At 43.8% G+C, this 13,921-nt stretch overlaps 1 protein-coding gene across 7 annotated transcripts in view; it reads right to left on the reverse strand.

Moving 5' to 3' along the window:
• Window positions 1-13,921, reverse strand: part of ALS2CL (ALS2 C-terminal like) — a 65,562-nt gene that overhangs the window by 12,102 nt on the left and 39,539 nt on the right. For all 7 annotated transcript variants that reach the window (XR_015773854.1, XM_088062619.1, XM_088062615.1 and 4 more), the window contains 3 exons: window positions 12,173-12,260; window positions 6,409-6,566; window positions 3,413-3,451 (listed from right to left, as the gene is read on the reverse strand). Coding sequence is in view for 6 of the 7 variants with exons in the window: in XM_088062619.1 (XP_087918745.1) it covers window positions 3,413-3,451; window positions 6,409-6,566; window positions 12,173-12,260 (285 nt within the window). In the remaining variant the exon portion in view is untranslated. The remainder of the gene's footprint in view (window positions 1-3,412; window positions 3,452-6,408; window positions 6,567-12,172; window positions 12,261-13,921) is intronic.

Genomic DNA, 13,921 nt, shown 5'->3' on the forward strand with positions numbered 1-13,921 from the left:
GAAATTCCATGGGAAAATCCTGGAGAACCGGGAAACTCCATGGGAAAATCCTGGAGAACCGGGAAACTCCATGGGAAAATCCTGGAGAACCGGGAAACTCCATGGGAAAATCCTGGAGTGCCAGGAGAGCTCTGAGAAATTCCATGGGAAAATCCTGGAGTGCCAGGAAATTCCATGGGAAAATCCTGGAGAACCGGGAAATTCCATGGGAAAATCCTGGAGAACCGGGAAATTCCATGGGAAAATCCTGGAGAACTGGGAAATTCCATGGGAAAATCCTGGAGTGCCAGGAAATTCCATGGGAAAATCCTGGAGAACCAGGAGAGCTCTGAGAAATTCCAAGGGAAAAAGCTGGAGAACCAGGAAATTCCATGGGAAAATCCTGGAGAACCAGGAAATTCCATGGGAAAATCCTGGAGAACCGGGAAATTCCATGGGAAAATCCTGGAGAACCGGGAAATTCCATGGGAAAATCCTGGAGAACCAGGAAATTCCATGGGAAAATCCTGGAGTGCCAGGAGAGCTCTGAGAAATTCCATGGGAAAAAGCTGGAGAACCAGGAAATTCCATGGGAAAATCCTGGAGAACCGGGAAATTCCATGGGAAAATCCTGGAGAACCGGGAAACTCCATGGGAAAATCCTGGAGAACCGGGAAATTCCATGGGAAAATCCTGGAGAACCAGGAGAGCTCCAGGAAATTCCATGGGAAAAAGCTGGAGAACCAGGAAATTCCATGGGAAAATCCTGGAGAACTGGGAAATTCCATGGGAAAATCCTGGAGAACCAGGAGAGCTCCAGGAAATTCCTTGGGAAAAAGTTGGAGAACCGGGAAATTCCATGGGAAAATCCTGGAGAACCGGGAAATTCCATGGGAAAATCCTGGAGAACCGGGAGATTCCATGGGAAAATCCTGGAGTGCCAGGAAATTCCATGGGAAAATCCTGGAGAACCGGGAAACTCCATGGGAAAATCCTGGAGAACTGGGAAATTCCATGGGAAAATCCTGGAGAACCAGAAGAGCTCTGAGAAATTCCAAGGGAAAAAGCTGGAGAACCGGGAAATTCCTGTGGGAAAAATCTGGAGACACAGGAAATTCCACAGAAATTCCATGGGAAAATCCTGGAGAGCCAGGAGAGCTCTGAGAAATTCCAAGGGAAAAAGCTGGAGAACCAGGAAATTCCATGGGAAAAAGTTGGAGAACCGGGAAACTCCATGGGAAAATCAGGAGAGCTCTGGGAAATTCAGAAGAAAACATCTGGAGAACCAGGAGACTCCTGGAAATTCCATGGGAAAATCCTGGAGAACTGGGAAATTCCATGGGAAAATCCTGGAGAACCAGGAGAGCTCCAGGAAATTCCTTGGGAAAAAGTTGGAGAACCGGGAAATTCCATGGGAAAATCCTGGAGAACCAGGAGAGCTCTGAGAAATTCCAAGGGAAAAAGCTGGAGAACCAGGAAATTCCATGGGAAAATCCTGGAGAACCGGGAAATTCCATGGGAAAATCCTGGAGTGCCAGGAGAGCTCTGGGAAATTCCATGGGAAAAAGCTGGAGAACCAGGAAATTCCATGGAAAAATCCTGGAGAATCAGGAGAGCTCTGGTACATTCACCAGGAAGCATCTGGAGAACCTGGAGATCTCCAGGAAATTCCATGGGAAAATCCTGGAGAACCAAGAGAGCTCTGGAAAAATTAATGGGAAAACCTGGAGATCCGGGAAATTCTGTGGGAAAAATCTGGAGAAACAGGAAATTCCACAGAAATTCCATGGGATAAAACCTGGAGAAGCAGGAAATTCCATGAAAAAAAAAAAACCAAACTGGAGAATCAGGAGAGCTCTGGGAAATTCAGAAGAAAACATCTGGAGAACCTGGAGATCTCCAGGAAATTCCATGGGATAAAACCTGGAGAACCAGGAGAATCCTGGAAATTCCATGGGAAAATCCTGGAAAACCAGGAGAGCCCCAGGAAAATTAATGGGAAAACCTGGAGAACCGGGAAATTCCATGGGAAAATCCTGGAGCACCTGGAGATCTCCAGAGTTCTTGGGAAAAACCTGGAGCATCTGGAGATGTCCAGGAAATTCCATAGGAAAAAAATCAGGAGCACCAGGAGATCTCCAGAAAATCCCCCTGGAAAAAATTCCAGGAAATTCCAAGGGAAAAACCTGGAGAACCTGGAGATCTGCAGGAAATTCAGTGGAAAAAAAAACCTGGAGCACCAGGAGATCTCCAGAGTCACCAGGAAAAATCTGGAGTCCGGGAGATCTCCAGGAAATTCCCCTGGAAAAACCTGGAGCTCCAGGAAATTCCATGGGAAAAACTGGAGCTCCAGGAAATCTCCAGAAAATTTCCCTGGAAAAAAATTCCAGGAAATTCCATGGGAAACATCTGGAGAACCTGGAGATCTCCAGGAAATTCCATGGGAAACATCTGGAGAACCTGGAGATCTCCAGGAAATTCCATGGGAAACATCTGGAGCAACAGGAAATTCCATGGGAAAAAAATCAGGAGCTCCAGGAGATCTCCAGAATCACCAGGAAAGTTCTGGAGCTCCAGGAAATCTCCAGGAAATTCCTTGGGAAAAAATTCCAGGAAATTCTAAGGGAAGCATCTGGAAAACTTGGAGATCTCCAGGAAATTCCCTGGGAAAAAAACACCCTGGAACTCCAGGAGATCTCCAGGAAATTCCCCTGGAAAAAAATCCAGGAAATTCCATGGGAAACATCTGGAGAACCTGGAGATCTCCAGGAAATTCCATGGGAATAAAAACCTGGAACACCAGGAGATCTCCAGGAAATTCCCCTGGAAAAACATGGAGAGCTTGGAGATCTCCAGGAAATTCCATGGGAAACATCTGGAGAACTTGGAGATCTCCAGGAAATTCCCAGGAAAATCCCGGAGCACCTGGGAAATTCCATGGGAAAAAATCAGGAGCTCCAGGAAATGTCCAGGAAATTCCTTGGGAAAAAATTCCAGGAAATTCCGTGGGAAACATCTGGAGAACCCGGAGTTCTCCAGGAAATTCCGTGGGAAACATCTGGAGAACCTGGAGTTCTCCAGGAAATTCCCAGGAAAATCCCGGAGCACCTGGGAAATTCCCAGCCATTTTTCCAAGCCATTCCCATGGAATCCCGGCAGCTCCAGGAAATCCATCTGGAGCTCTTTGTCTCTCCGGGATTTGCGGGAAAAATTCCGGGAAAAATCCCTGGAAAATCCCGGAGCGGAACCAAACCTCGGCTTCTCCATCCTCAAATCCCAAAGCCGCATTCCCAGAATTTTTCCCGCTTTTTATTCCAAGTTTTACGGCTCTGGAATGGGAGGAGGAGGAGCCGGATGGGGAAAATACCGGAATTCCCGGAATTCCCTGGGAATTCCCAAGGGATGAGCGGGAATCTCCAGAGGTGGCACCGACCTGGGATCGGCGTCGTCCGAGGGCAGCCGGAGAAAAGCTCTGGAAAAGGAAAATCCGGGATCGGCTCCTTCCCGGGAATTCCTCGGGATTTGTTCCCAAAGGAGGAGCCGGCCCAGGGGGAGAGGGGGGGAAAATCCCGGGAATTCTGGTGGGAACGGGGAGAATTCCAGGATTTCTATGGAATTCCAGAGGGTCTGGAATGGGTTGGGAAGGAATTGGTGGATGGGAGGGGTTGGGATGGAATTCCCGGGAATGTGGGGCTGATCCTGGAAATCAGGGAGGGGTTGGATGGGGCCGGGAGAAAGCTGGGATTGGGATTATTGGGATTATTGGGATTATTTGGATTGGAATTGGGATTGTTGGGATTGGGATTATTGGGATTATTTGGATTATTGGGATTATTGGGATTATTGGGATTATTGGGATTGAGATCAGGATCGGGATTTGGATTATTTGGATTATTGGGATTGTTTGGATTGGGATTATTTGGATTATTGGGATTATTTGGATTATTGGGATTATTTGGATTATTGGGATTATTTGGATTATTTGGATTATTTGGATTATTGGGATTGAGATCAGGATCGGGATTTGGATTATTTGGATTATTGGGATTATTTGGATTGGAATTGGGATTGTTTGGATTGGGATTATTGGGATTATTGGGATTATTGGGATTATTGGGATTATTTGGATTATTTGGATTATTGGGATTGAGATCAGGATCGGGATTTGGATTATTTGGATTATTGGGATTATTTGGATTGGAATTGGGATTGTTGGGATTGGGATTATTGGGATTATTGGGATTATTGGGATTATTTGGATTATTTGGATTATTGGGATTGAGATCAGGATCGGGATTTGGATTATTTGGATTATTGGGATTATTTGGATTGGGATTATTTGGATTATTTGGATTATTTGGATTATTTGGATTATTGGGATTGAGATCAGGATCGGGATTTGGATTATTTGGATTATTGGGATTGTTTGGATTGGAATTGGGATTATTGGGATTATTTGGATTGGAATTGGGATTGTTGGGATTGGGATTATTTGGATTATTGGGATTATTGGGATTATTGGGATTGAGATCAGGATCGGGATTTGGATTATTTGGATTATTGGGATTGTTTGGATTGGGATTATTTGGATTATTGGGATTATTTGGATTATTTGGATTATTTGGATTATTGGGATTGAGATCAGGATCGGGATTTGGATTATTTGGATTATTGGGATTGTTTGGATTATTTGGATTGGAATTGGGATTGTTGGGATTGGGATTATTGGGATTGGGATTCTTTGGATTATTTGGATTATATGGATTATTGGGATTGGGATTGGGATTTGTATTGGGATTATTTGGATCGGGATTGGGATCGGGATTGGGATTATTTGGATTGGGATCAGGATTATTGGGATTGGGATCAGGATTATTGGGATTGGAATTATTTGGATTACTGGGGTTATTTGGATTTGGATTATTTGGATGATTGGGATTGGTTTATTTGGATTGGGATTATTTGGATCGGGATTGGGATTTGGATTATTCGGATTATTCAGATTATTGGGATTGGGATTTGGATCAGGATTGTGATTATTGGGATTGTGATTATTGGGATTATTCGGATTGGGATTTTTTGGATTATTGGGATTGGGATCGGGATCAGGATCGGGATTGGGATTATTGGGATTATTGCATTTGGATTATTTGGATTGGGATTATTGGGATTTGGATCGGGATCGGGATTGGGATTATTTGGATTATTGGGATTATTGGGATTGGGATTGGAATGGGATGAGATTCCCAAGTCATTCCCTGATCCCATTTTTCCATCAATCCCGGATTTCCCAGCGCACGGATCCGTGCTGGGATTGGCAGCGGCGCCTTGAGGAGGCAACGCTGCCAAGAATTCCCGGGAATTCCCAGGAAGTCTCAAGAATTCCAAAGAAATCCGAGGAATTCCAGAGAATTCTACAAAATTCCACAGAATTCTGAAGAACTCCTGAGAATTCCCAAAAAATGCCCCAAAATTCCCAAAGAACTCCCGAAAACTCCCAGGAACTCCCAAAAATTCCCCCAAAACTCCTGAGAACTCACAAAAATTCCCAAGAGTTCCCCCAAAATTCCCAAAAATTCTCAAGAATTCCCAAAAACTCCCCAAAAACTCCCAAAAAATTCCCGAGAATTCCCAAAAATTCCCAAAAAATTCCCAAGAATTCCCAAGAATTCCCCAAAATTCCCCAAGAACTCCCCAAGAACTTCCACAAAACTCCCCAAAATTCCCAAAGAACTCCCAAAACTCCCAAGAACTCCTAAGAATTCCCAAGAACTTCCCAAAAATTCCAAAAAATTCCCCAAAACTCCCAAAAAACTCCCAAAAAATCCTTGATATTCCACAAAAATTCCCAAAAACTCCCAAAGAACTCCCAAGAACTCCCAAGAACTCCCAAAAATCCCCAAAAAATCCCAAAACTTCCCCAAAACTCCCCAAAAACTCCCAAAAATTCCCCAAAATTCCCCAAAAATTCCCAAAGAACTCCCAAAAATTCCCAAAAAACTCCCCAAAAACTCCCAAAAATTCCCCAAAATTCCACAAAAATTCCCAAAGAACTCACAAAAACTCCCAAAAAAATCACAGAAATTACCCAAAATTCCCAAAAAATTCCCAAAGAACTCCCAAAAATTCCCATAAAACTCCCAAAAATTCCCCAAAATATTCCCCAAAAATCCCCAAAAAATTCCCAAAGAACTCCCAAAAATTCCCCAAAATTCCCCAAAATTCCCAAGCAACTCCCAAAGAACTCCCAAAAAATTCCCAAAATTCCCAAGCAACTCCCAAGCAACTCCCAAAAACTCCCAAAAATTCCCCAAAATTCCCCCAAAATTGCCAAAAAACTCCCAAAAATTCCACAAAATTCCCCAAAAACCTCCCCAAAGCTCCCCGAATTCCCAATCCCGCCCTTCCCATCCCCCATCCCGGACTCACCGGGCGAATTCCCAGATTTTCCGGGCGTACAGCTGCACCTCGGCCTGCGCCATTCCCAGCAGGAGCCGGCTGGAGCCGGGCCCGGAATACGAGGCCTGGAATGCGGAGCCCAGAGCCCGGAGCAGCTTCCCCAGGGGGTGCCGGGGACAGCGCAGAGCCTGCGGGGACAGCGGGAATGCCGGGAATGGGCGGAATTCCCACGGAATTCTGATGGAATTCTCAGGGGACGTTTGGGATTTGAGCCTGCGGGGACAGCGGGAATACCGGGAATGGCCGGAATTCCCACGGAATTTTGATGGAATTCTCAGGGGAGGTTTGGGATTTGAGCCTGCGGGGACAGCGGGAATACCGGGAATGGGCGGAATTCCCACGGAATTCTGATGGAATTCTCAGGGGAGGTTTGGGATTTGAGCCTGCGGGGACAGCGGGAATGCCGGGAATGGCCGGAATTCCCACAGAATTCTGATGGAATTCTCGGGGGAGGTTTGGGATTTGAGCCTGCGGGGACAGCGGGAATGCCGGGAATGGCCGGAATTCCCACGGAATTTTGATGGAATTCTCGGGGGAGTTGGGATTTGAACCTGGGAATCCAAAGGGAACAGTGGGAATGGGCGGAATTCCCACGGAATTCTGATGGAATTCTCAGGGGAGTTGGGATTTGAGCCTGCGGGGACAGCGGGAATGCCGGGAATGGCCGGAATTCCCACGGAATTCTGATGGAATTCTCAGGGGAGTTGGGATTTGAACCTGGGAATCCAAAGGGAACAGTGGGAATGGGCGGAATTCCCACGGAATTCTGATGGAATTCTCAGGGAGGTTTGGGATTTGAGCCCGCGGGGACAGCGGGAATGCCGGGAATGGGCGGAATTCCCACGGAATTCTGATGGAATTCTCAGGGGACGTTTGGGATTTGAGCCTGCGGGGACAGCGGGAATACCGGGAATGGCCGGAATTCCCACGGAATTCTGATGGAATTCTCAGGGAGGTTTGGGATTTGAGCCCGCGGGGACAGCGGGAATGCCGGGAATGGGCGGAATTCCCACGGAATTCTGATGGAATTCTCAGGGGACGTTTGGGATTTGAGCCTGCGGGGACAGCGGGAATGCTGGGAATGGGCGGAATTCCCACGGAATTTTGATGGAATTCTCAGGGGAGGTTTGGGATTTGAGCCTGCGGGGACAGCGGGAATACCGGGAATGGGCAGAATTCCCATGGAATTCTGATGGAATTCTCAGGGAGGTTTGGGATTTGAGCCTGCGGGGACAGCGGGAATACCGGGAATGGCCGGAATTCCCACGGAATTTTGATGGAATTCTCGGGGGAGGTTTGGGATTTGAACCTGGGAATCCAAAGGGAACAGTGGGAATGGGCGGAATTCCCACGGAATTTTGATGGAATTCTCAGGGGAGGTTTGGGATTTGAGCCTGCGGGGACAGCGGGAATACCGGGAATGGCCGGAATTCCCACGGAATTCTGATGGAATTCTCAGGGGAGTTGGGATTTGAGCCTGCGGGGACAGCGGGAATGCCGGGAATGGCCGGAATTCCCACGGAATTCTGATGGAATTCTCAGGGGAGGTTTGGGATTTGAGCCTGCGGGGACAGCGGGAATACCGGGAATGGCCGGAATTCCCACGGAATTCTGATGGAATTCTCAGGGGAGGTTTGGGATTTGAGCCTGCGGGGACAGCGGGAATGCCGGGAATGGCCGGAATTCCCACGGAATTCTGATGGAATTCTCGGGGGAGTTGGGATTTGAACCTGGGAATCCAAAGGGAACAGTGGGAATGGGCGGAATTCCCACGGAATTCTGATGGAATTCTCAGGGGACATTTGGGATTTGAGCCTGCAGGGACAGCGGGAATACCGGGAATGGCCGGAATTCCCACGGAATTCTGATGGAATTCTCAGGGGAGGTTTGGGATTTGAGCCCGCGGGGACAGCGGGGAATGACCGGAATTCCCACGGAATTCTGATGGAATTCTCAGGGGAGTTGGGATTTGAGCCTTGGAAAGCCAACGGGAACAGCGGGAATTCCATAGGATGGAGGAGATTTGGGATTTGAGACTTGGAAATTCAAAGGGAGCAGCGGGAATTCTCAGGGAGGTTTGGGATTTGAGCCTGCAGAGACAACAGGAATACAGGGAATGGGCAGAATTCCCACGGAATTCCTCGGGAATTCTCAGGGAGGTTTGGGATTTGAGCCTCAGAATCCAAAGGGAGCAGTGGGAATGGCCGGAATTCTGCTGGAATTCTGCTGGAATTCTCAGGGCGGATTTGGGGTTTGAGCCTGTGGAGCCAAAGGGAGCAGCGGGAATGGCCGGAATTCCTCTGGAATTCTCATGGAATTCTCAGGGGGATTTGGGATTTGAGCCTGGGAAAGCCAAAGGGAGCAGCGGGAGTTGCCGGAATTCCTCTGGAATTCCACTGGATTGGAGGGATTTGGGATTTGAGCCTGTGGAGCCAAAGGGAGCAGCGGGAATGACCGGAATTCCTCAGGAATTCTCTGGGAGATTTGGGATTTGAGCCTGGGAATCCGAAGGGAGCAGCAGGAATGGCCGGAATTCCAATGGAATTCTCGGGGGGATTTGAGTCTGGGAAAGCCAAAGGGAGAAGTGGGAATGGCTGGAATTCCTCGGGAATTCCGCTGGATTGGAGGGATTTGGGATTTGAGCCTGGGAATCCAAAGGGAATAGAGGGAATGACTGGAATTCCAATGGAATTCCTCGGGAATTCTCGGTGAGGTTTGGGATTTGAGCCTCAGAATCCAAAGGGAGCAGCAGGAATGGCCGGAATTCCTTGGGAATTCTCAGGGAGATTCGGGATTTGAGGCTGGGAATCCAAAGGGAGCAGCGGGAATGGTCGGAATTCCTCGGGAATTCTCAGGGGGATTTGGGATTTGAGGCTGGGAATCCAAAGGGAGCAGCGGGAATGGCCGGAATTCCTCGGGAATTCTCAGGGGGATTTGGGATTTGAGGCTGGGAATCCAAAGGGAGCAGCAGGAATGGCCGGAATTCCAATGGAATTCTCGGGGGGATTTGAGTCTGGGAAAGCCAAAGGGAATAGAGGGAATGACTGGAATTCCTCGGGAATTCCTCGGGAATTCTCGGTGAGGTTTGGGATTTGAGCCTCAGAATCCAAAGGGAGCAGTGGGAATGGCCGGAATTCTGATGGAATTCTGGGGGGGATTTGGGATTTGAGCCTGCGGAGCCAACAGGAACAGCGGGAATGGGCGGAATTCCACGGGATAGAGGAGATTTGGGATTTGAGCTTGGGAGTTCAAAGGGAGCAGCGGGAATGGCCGGAATTCCTCGGGAATTCTCGGGGGGATTTGGGATTTGAGCCTGGGAATCCACAGAGAGCGGTGGGAACGGGCGGAATTCCACAGGATCGGGGGAATTCGGGATTTGAGCCTGCGGAGCCAAAGGGAGCAGCGGGAACAGCCAAAATTCAGCCGGAATTCCTCGGGAATTCTCGGGGGGATTTGGGATTTGAGGCTGGGAATCCAAAGGGAGCAGCGGGAATGGCCGGAATTCCTCGGGAATTCTCGGGGGGATTTGGGATTTGAGGCTGGGAATCCAAAGGGAGCAGCGGGAATGGCCGGAATTCCTCGGGAATTCTCGGGGGGATTTGGGATTTGGCCACGCTTTGGGTTCCGTTTTTCCCGCTGGGGACTTTGGGATGTTCCGGAGGGAGAAAGGGGGAGGGAAAGGGGCTGGGAATGGCTGGGTCTGGGAATTGGGGGGTCTTAATTGGCCTTCAATTAATTAATTAATTAATTAATTAATCAATTAATTATTAGTTATTAATTTATCTTAAATATTATGTTATGGTATGGTGTATTGTATTATATTAGCATAGTCTAATATATTAATTACATTATATTAATTACACAAAATTAATTATATTAAATTTATTATATTGTATTAATTATATTTTATTAATTATATTATATTATATTATATTATATTATATTATATTATATTATATTATATTATATTATATTATATTACATTATGTTATATTTTATTATATTATATTATATTATATTATATTATATTATATTATATTATATTATATTATATTATATTATTTATTATTTTATTTATGAGTTTATTTCTTATTTTATCTATAATTTAATTTATTAAATTCAATTATTAACTTAATATATTTTTTAAAAAATTAATTTATTCCATTATTCCATCGTTATAGAACATTTAATTATTCAATTAAATATGAAATATTAAATATTGAATTATTAAATTCGAATAATTATTTATTTGTTTATTAAATTGAATTATTAATTTAATATATTTAAAAAATAAATCTGTTCCATTATTTCATCTTTATAGAACATTTAATTATTCAATTAAATATGAAATATTTAAAATTGGATTATTAAATTGGAATCATTATTTGGTTTATTAAATTGAATTATTAATTTAATATTCTTTTTACAACATTTAATTTATTCAATTGTTCCATTTTGATGGAATATGTAATTAGTTAATTATGAAATATTGAATATTGAATTATTAAATAGAAACAATTATTTAATTTATTAAATTGAATTGTTAATTAATTTTTTTAAGAAATTAGTCCATTATTCCATTTTTATGGAATAATCAATTATTTAATTAAATGTTAAATATTGAATATTGAATTATTAAATTGAAACAATTATTTATTTAACTTAATCAATGAAATTCTTAATTTAATATTTTTTTAAAAAAAATATAATTTATGCCATGTTTCCATTTTTATGGAACATTTCATTACTTAATTAAATATGAAATATTTAAATACTTAATTATTAAATTGAAATATTCAATTAATTAATTAATTAATTATGAATCTAATGTTTTTTAAATATTAATTTTCATTATTCCATTTTAATGGAACATTTAATTACTTAATTAAATATGAACTATTTAACTATTTAATTATTAAATTGAAATAATTGATTAATTGATTAATTAATAATTTACTATTTTTAAAAAAAATAATTTTCATGATTCCATTTTAATGGAACATTTAATTACTGAATTAAATATGAAATATTTAACTATTTAATTATTAAATGTAATTAATTAATTAATTAATAATTTCTATTTTTAAAAAACTAATTTTCATTATTCCATTTTAATGGAACATTTAATTACTCAGTTAAATATGAAATATTTAACTATTTAATTATTAAAATTAATTAATTAATTAATTAATTAATAATTTCTATTTTTTAAAAATTAATTTTCATTATTCCAATTTAATGGACCATTTAATTACTCAATTAAATATGAAATATTTAACTATTTAATTATTAAAATTAATTCATTAATTCATTAATAATTTACTATTTTTTAAAAAATTAATTTCCAATATTCCGTTTTAATGGACCATTTAATTACTCAATTAAATATGAAATATTTAACTATTTAATTATTAAAATTAATTCATTCATTAATTAATTAATAATTTACTATTTTTAAAAAAATTAATTTCCAATATTCCATTTTAATGGAACATTTAATTACTCAATTAAATATGAAATATTTAACTATTTAATTATTAAATTTAATTAATTAATTAATTAATTCTATTTTTAAAAAAAATTAATTTTCATTATTCCATTTTAATGCACCATTTAATTCCTTAATTAAACATGAAACATTTCAACATTTAATTACCCCATTAAATCATTTATTAATAACCGATTAATTCGGGAATGCCGATCATTTGGGTTTGGGAATCATTCCCATCTTTACCTTCTCCAGGAATCTCCGGAGCGCCTCCGGCTCCCGGCCCAGCTCCTCCGGGAAATTCCCGTTTCTCCAGGAGAGCTCCTCGGCGCCTCTGGAAAACCGGGAAGTGAGAAAGGAAAAGGGAACCCGGAAAATTCCAGAGGGACGGGAAAAATCCCGGAAATCCCTGGGATTCTCCTGGATTTGGGCTCAGCTGGGCAGGAGAAATTCCAGCTGGATGGGGAATTCCTCCGGAGCCGGAAGAGCCGGAAAATTCCTGGAATGGCAGCGGAGCCCTGGGTGGGAATGAGGGAATCCTTGGGATGGACGGGATTCCCGGGATTGCCTCAGGAATTCCCGGGATTGCCTCAGGAATTCCCAGGATTTCCTCAGGAATTCCCAGGATTTCCTCAGGAATTCCCAGGATTTCCTCAGGAATTCCCGGGATTGCCTCAGGAATTCCCTGGATTTCCTCAGGAATTCCCGGGATTGCCTCAGGAATTCCCTGGATTGCCTCAGGAATTCCCGGGATTGCCTCAGGAATTCCCGGGATTTCCTCAGGAATTCCCGGGATTGCCTCAGGAATTCCCTGGATTGCCTCAGGAATTCCCAGGATTGCCTCAGGAATTCCCAGGATTTCCTCAGGAATTCCCGGGATTTCCTCAGGAATTCCCAGGATTTCCTCAGGAATTCTCAGGATTGCCTCAGGAATTCCCGGGATTTCCTCAGGAATTCCCTGGATTTCCTCAGGAATTCCCGGGATTGCCTCAGGAATTCCCGGGATTTCCTCAGGAATTCCCTGGATTGCCTCAGGAATTCTCGGGATTTCCTCAGGAATTCCCGGGATTGCCTCAGGAATTCTCGGGATTTCCTCAGGAATTCCCGGGATTTCCTCAGGAATTCCCGGGATTGCCTCAGGAATTCCCGGGATTTCCTCAGGAATTCCCGGGATTGCCTCAGGAATTCCCGGGATTGCCTCAGGAATTCCCAGGATTTCCTCAGGAATTCCCGGGATTGCCTCAGGAATTCCCGGGATTTCCTCAGGAATTCCCTGGATTGCCTCAGGAATTCCCAGGATTGCCTCAGGAATTCCCGGGATTGCCTCAGGGATTCCCGGGATTTCCTCAGGAATTCCCTGGATTTCCTCAGGAATTCCCGGGATTGCCTCAGGAATTCTCAGGATTGCCTCAGGAATTCCCAGGATTGCCTCAGGAATTCTCAGGATTGCCTCAGGAATTCTCGGGATTGCCTCAGGAATTCTCGGGATTGCCTCAGGAATTCCCGGGATTGCCTCAGGAATTCCCTGGATTGCCTCAGGAATTCCCGGGATTGCCTCAGGAATTCCCGGGATTGCCTCAGGAATTCCCGGGATTGCCTCAGGAATTCCCGGGATTGCCTCAGGAATTCCCAGGATTGCCTCAGGAATTCCCAGGATTTCCTCAGGAATTCCCGGGATTGCCTCAGGAATTCCCGGGATTTCCTCAGGAATTCCCGGGATTGCCTCAGGAATTCCCTGGATTGCCTCAGGAATTCCCGGGATTGCCTCAGGAATTCCCGGGATTTCCTCAGGAATTCCCGGGATTGCCTCAGGAATTCCCTGGATTGCCTCAGGAATTCCCAGGATTGCCTCAGGAATTCCCAGGATTTCCTCAGGAATTCCCGGGATTTCCTCAGGAATTCTCAGGATTGCCTCAGGAATTCCCGGGATTTCCTCAGGAATTCCCTGGATTTCCTCAGGAATTCCCGGGATTGCCTCAGGAATTCCCGGGATTT

Source organism: Pseudopodoces humilis, chromosome 1, assembly GCF_049639895.1.
Source record: "Pseudopodoces humilis isolate 2021_Gansu_Grassland_sample_001 chromosome 1, ASM4963989v1, whole genome shotgun sequence".
NCBI classification, from domain to species: domain Eukaryota; kingdom Metazoa; phylum Chordata; class Aves; order Passeriformes; family Paridae; genus Pseudopodoces; species Pseudopodoces humilis.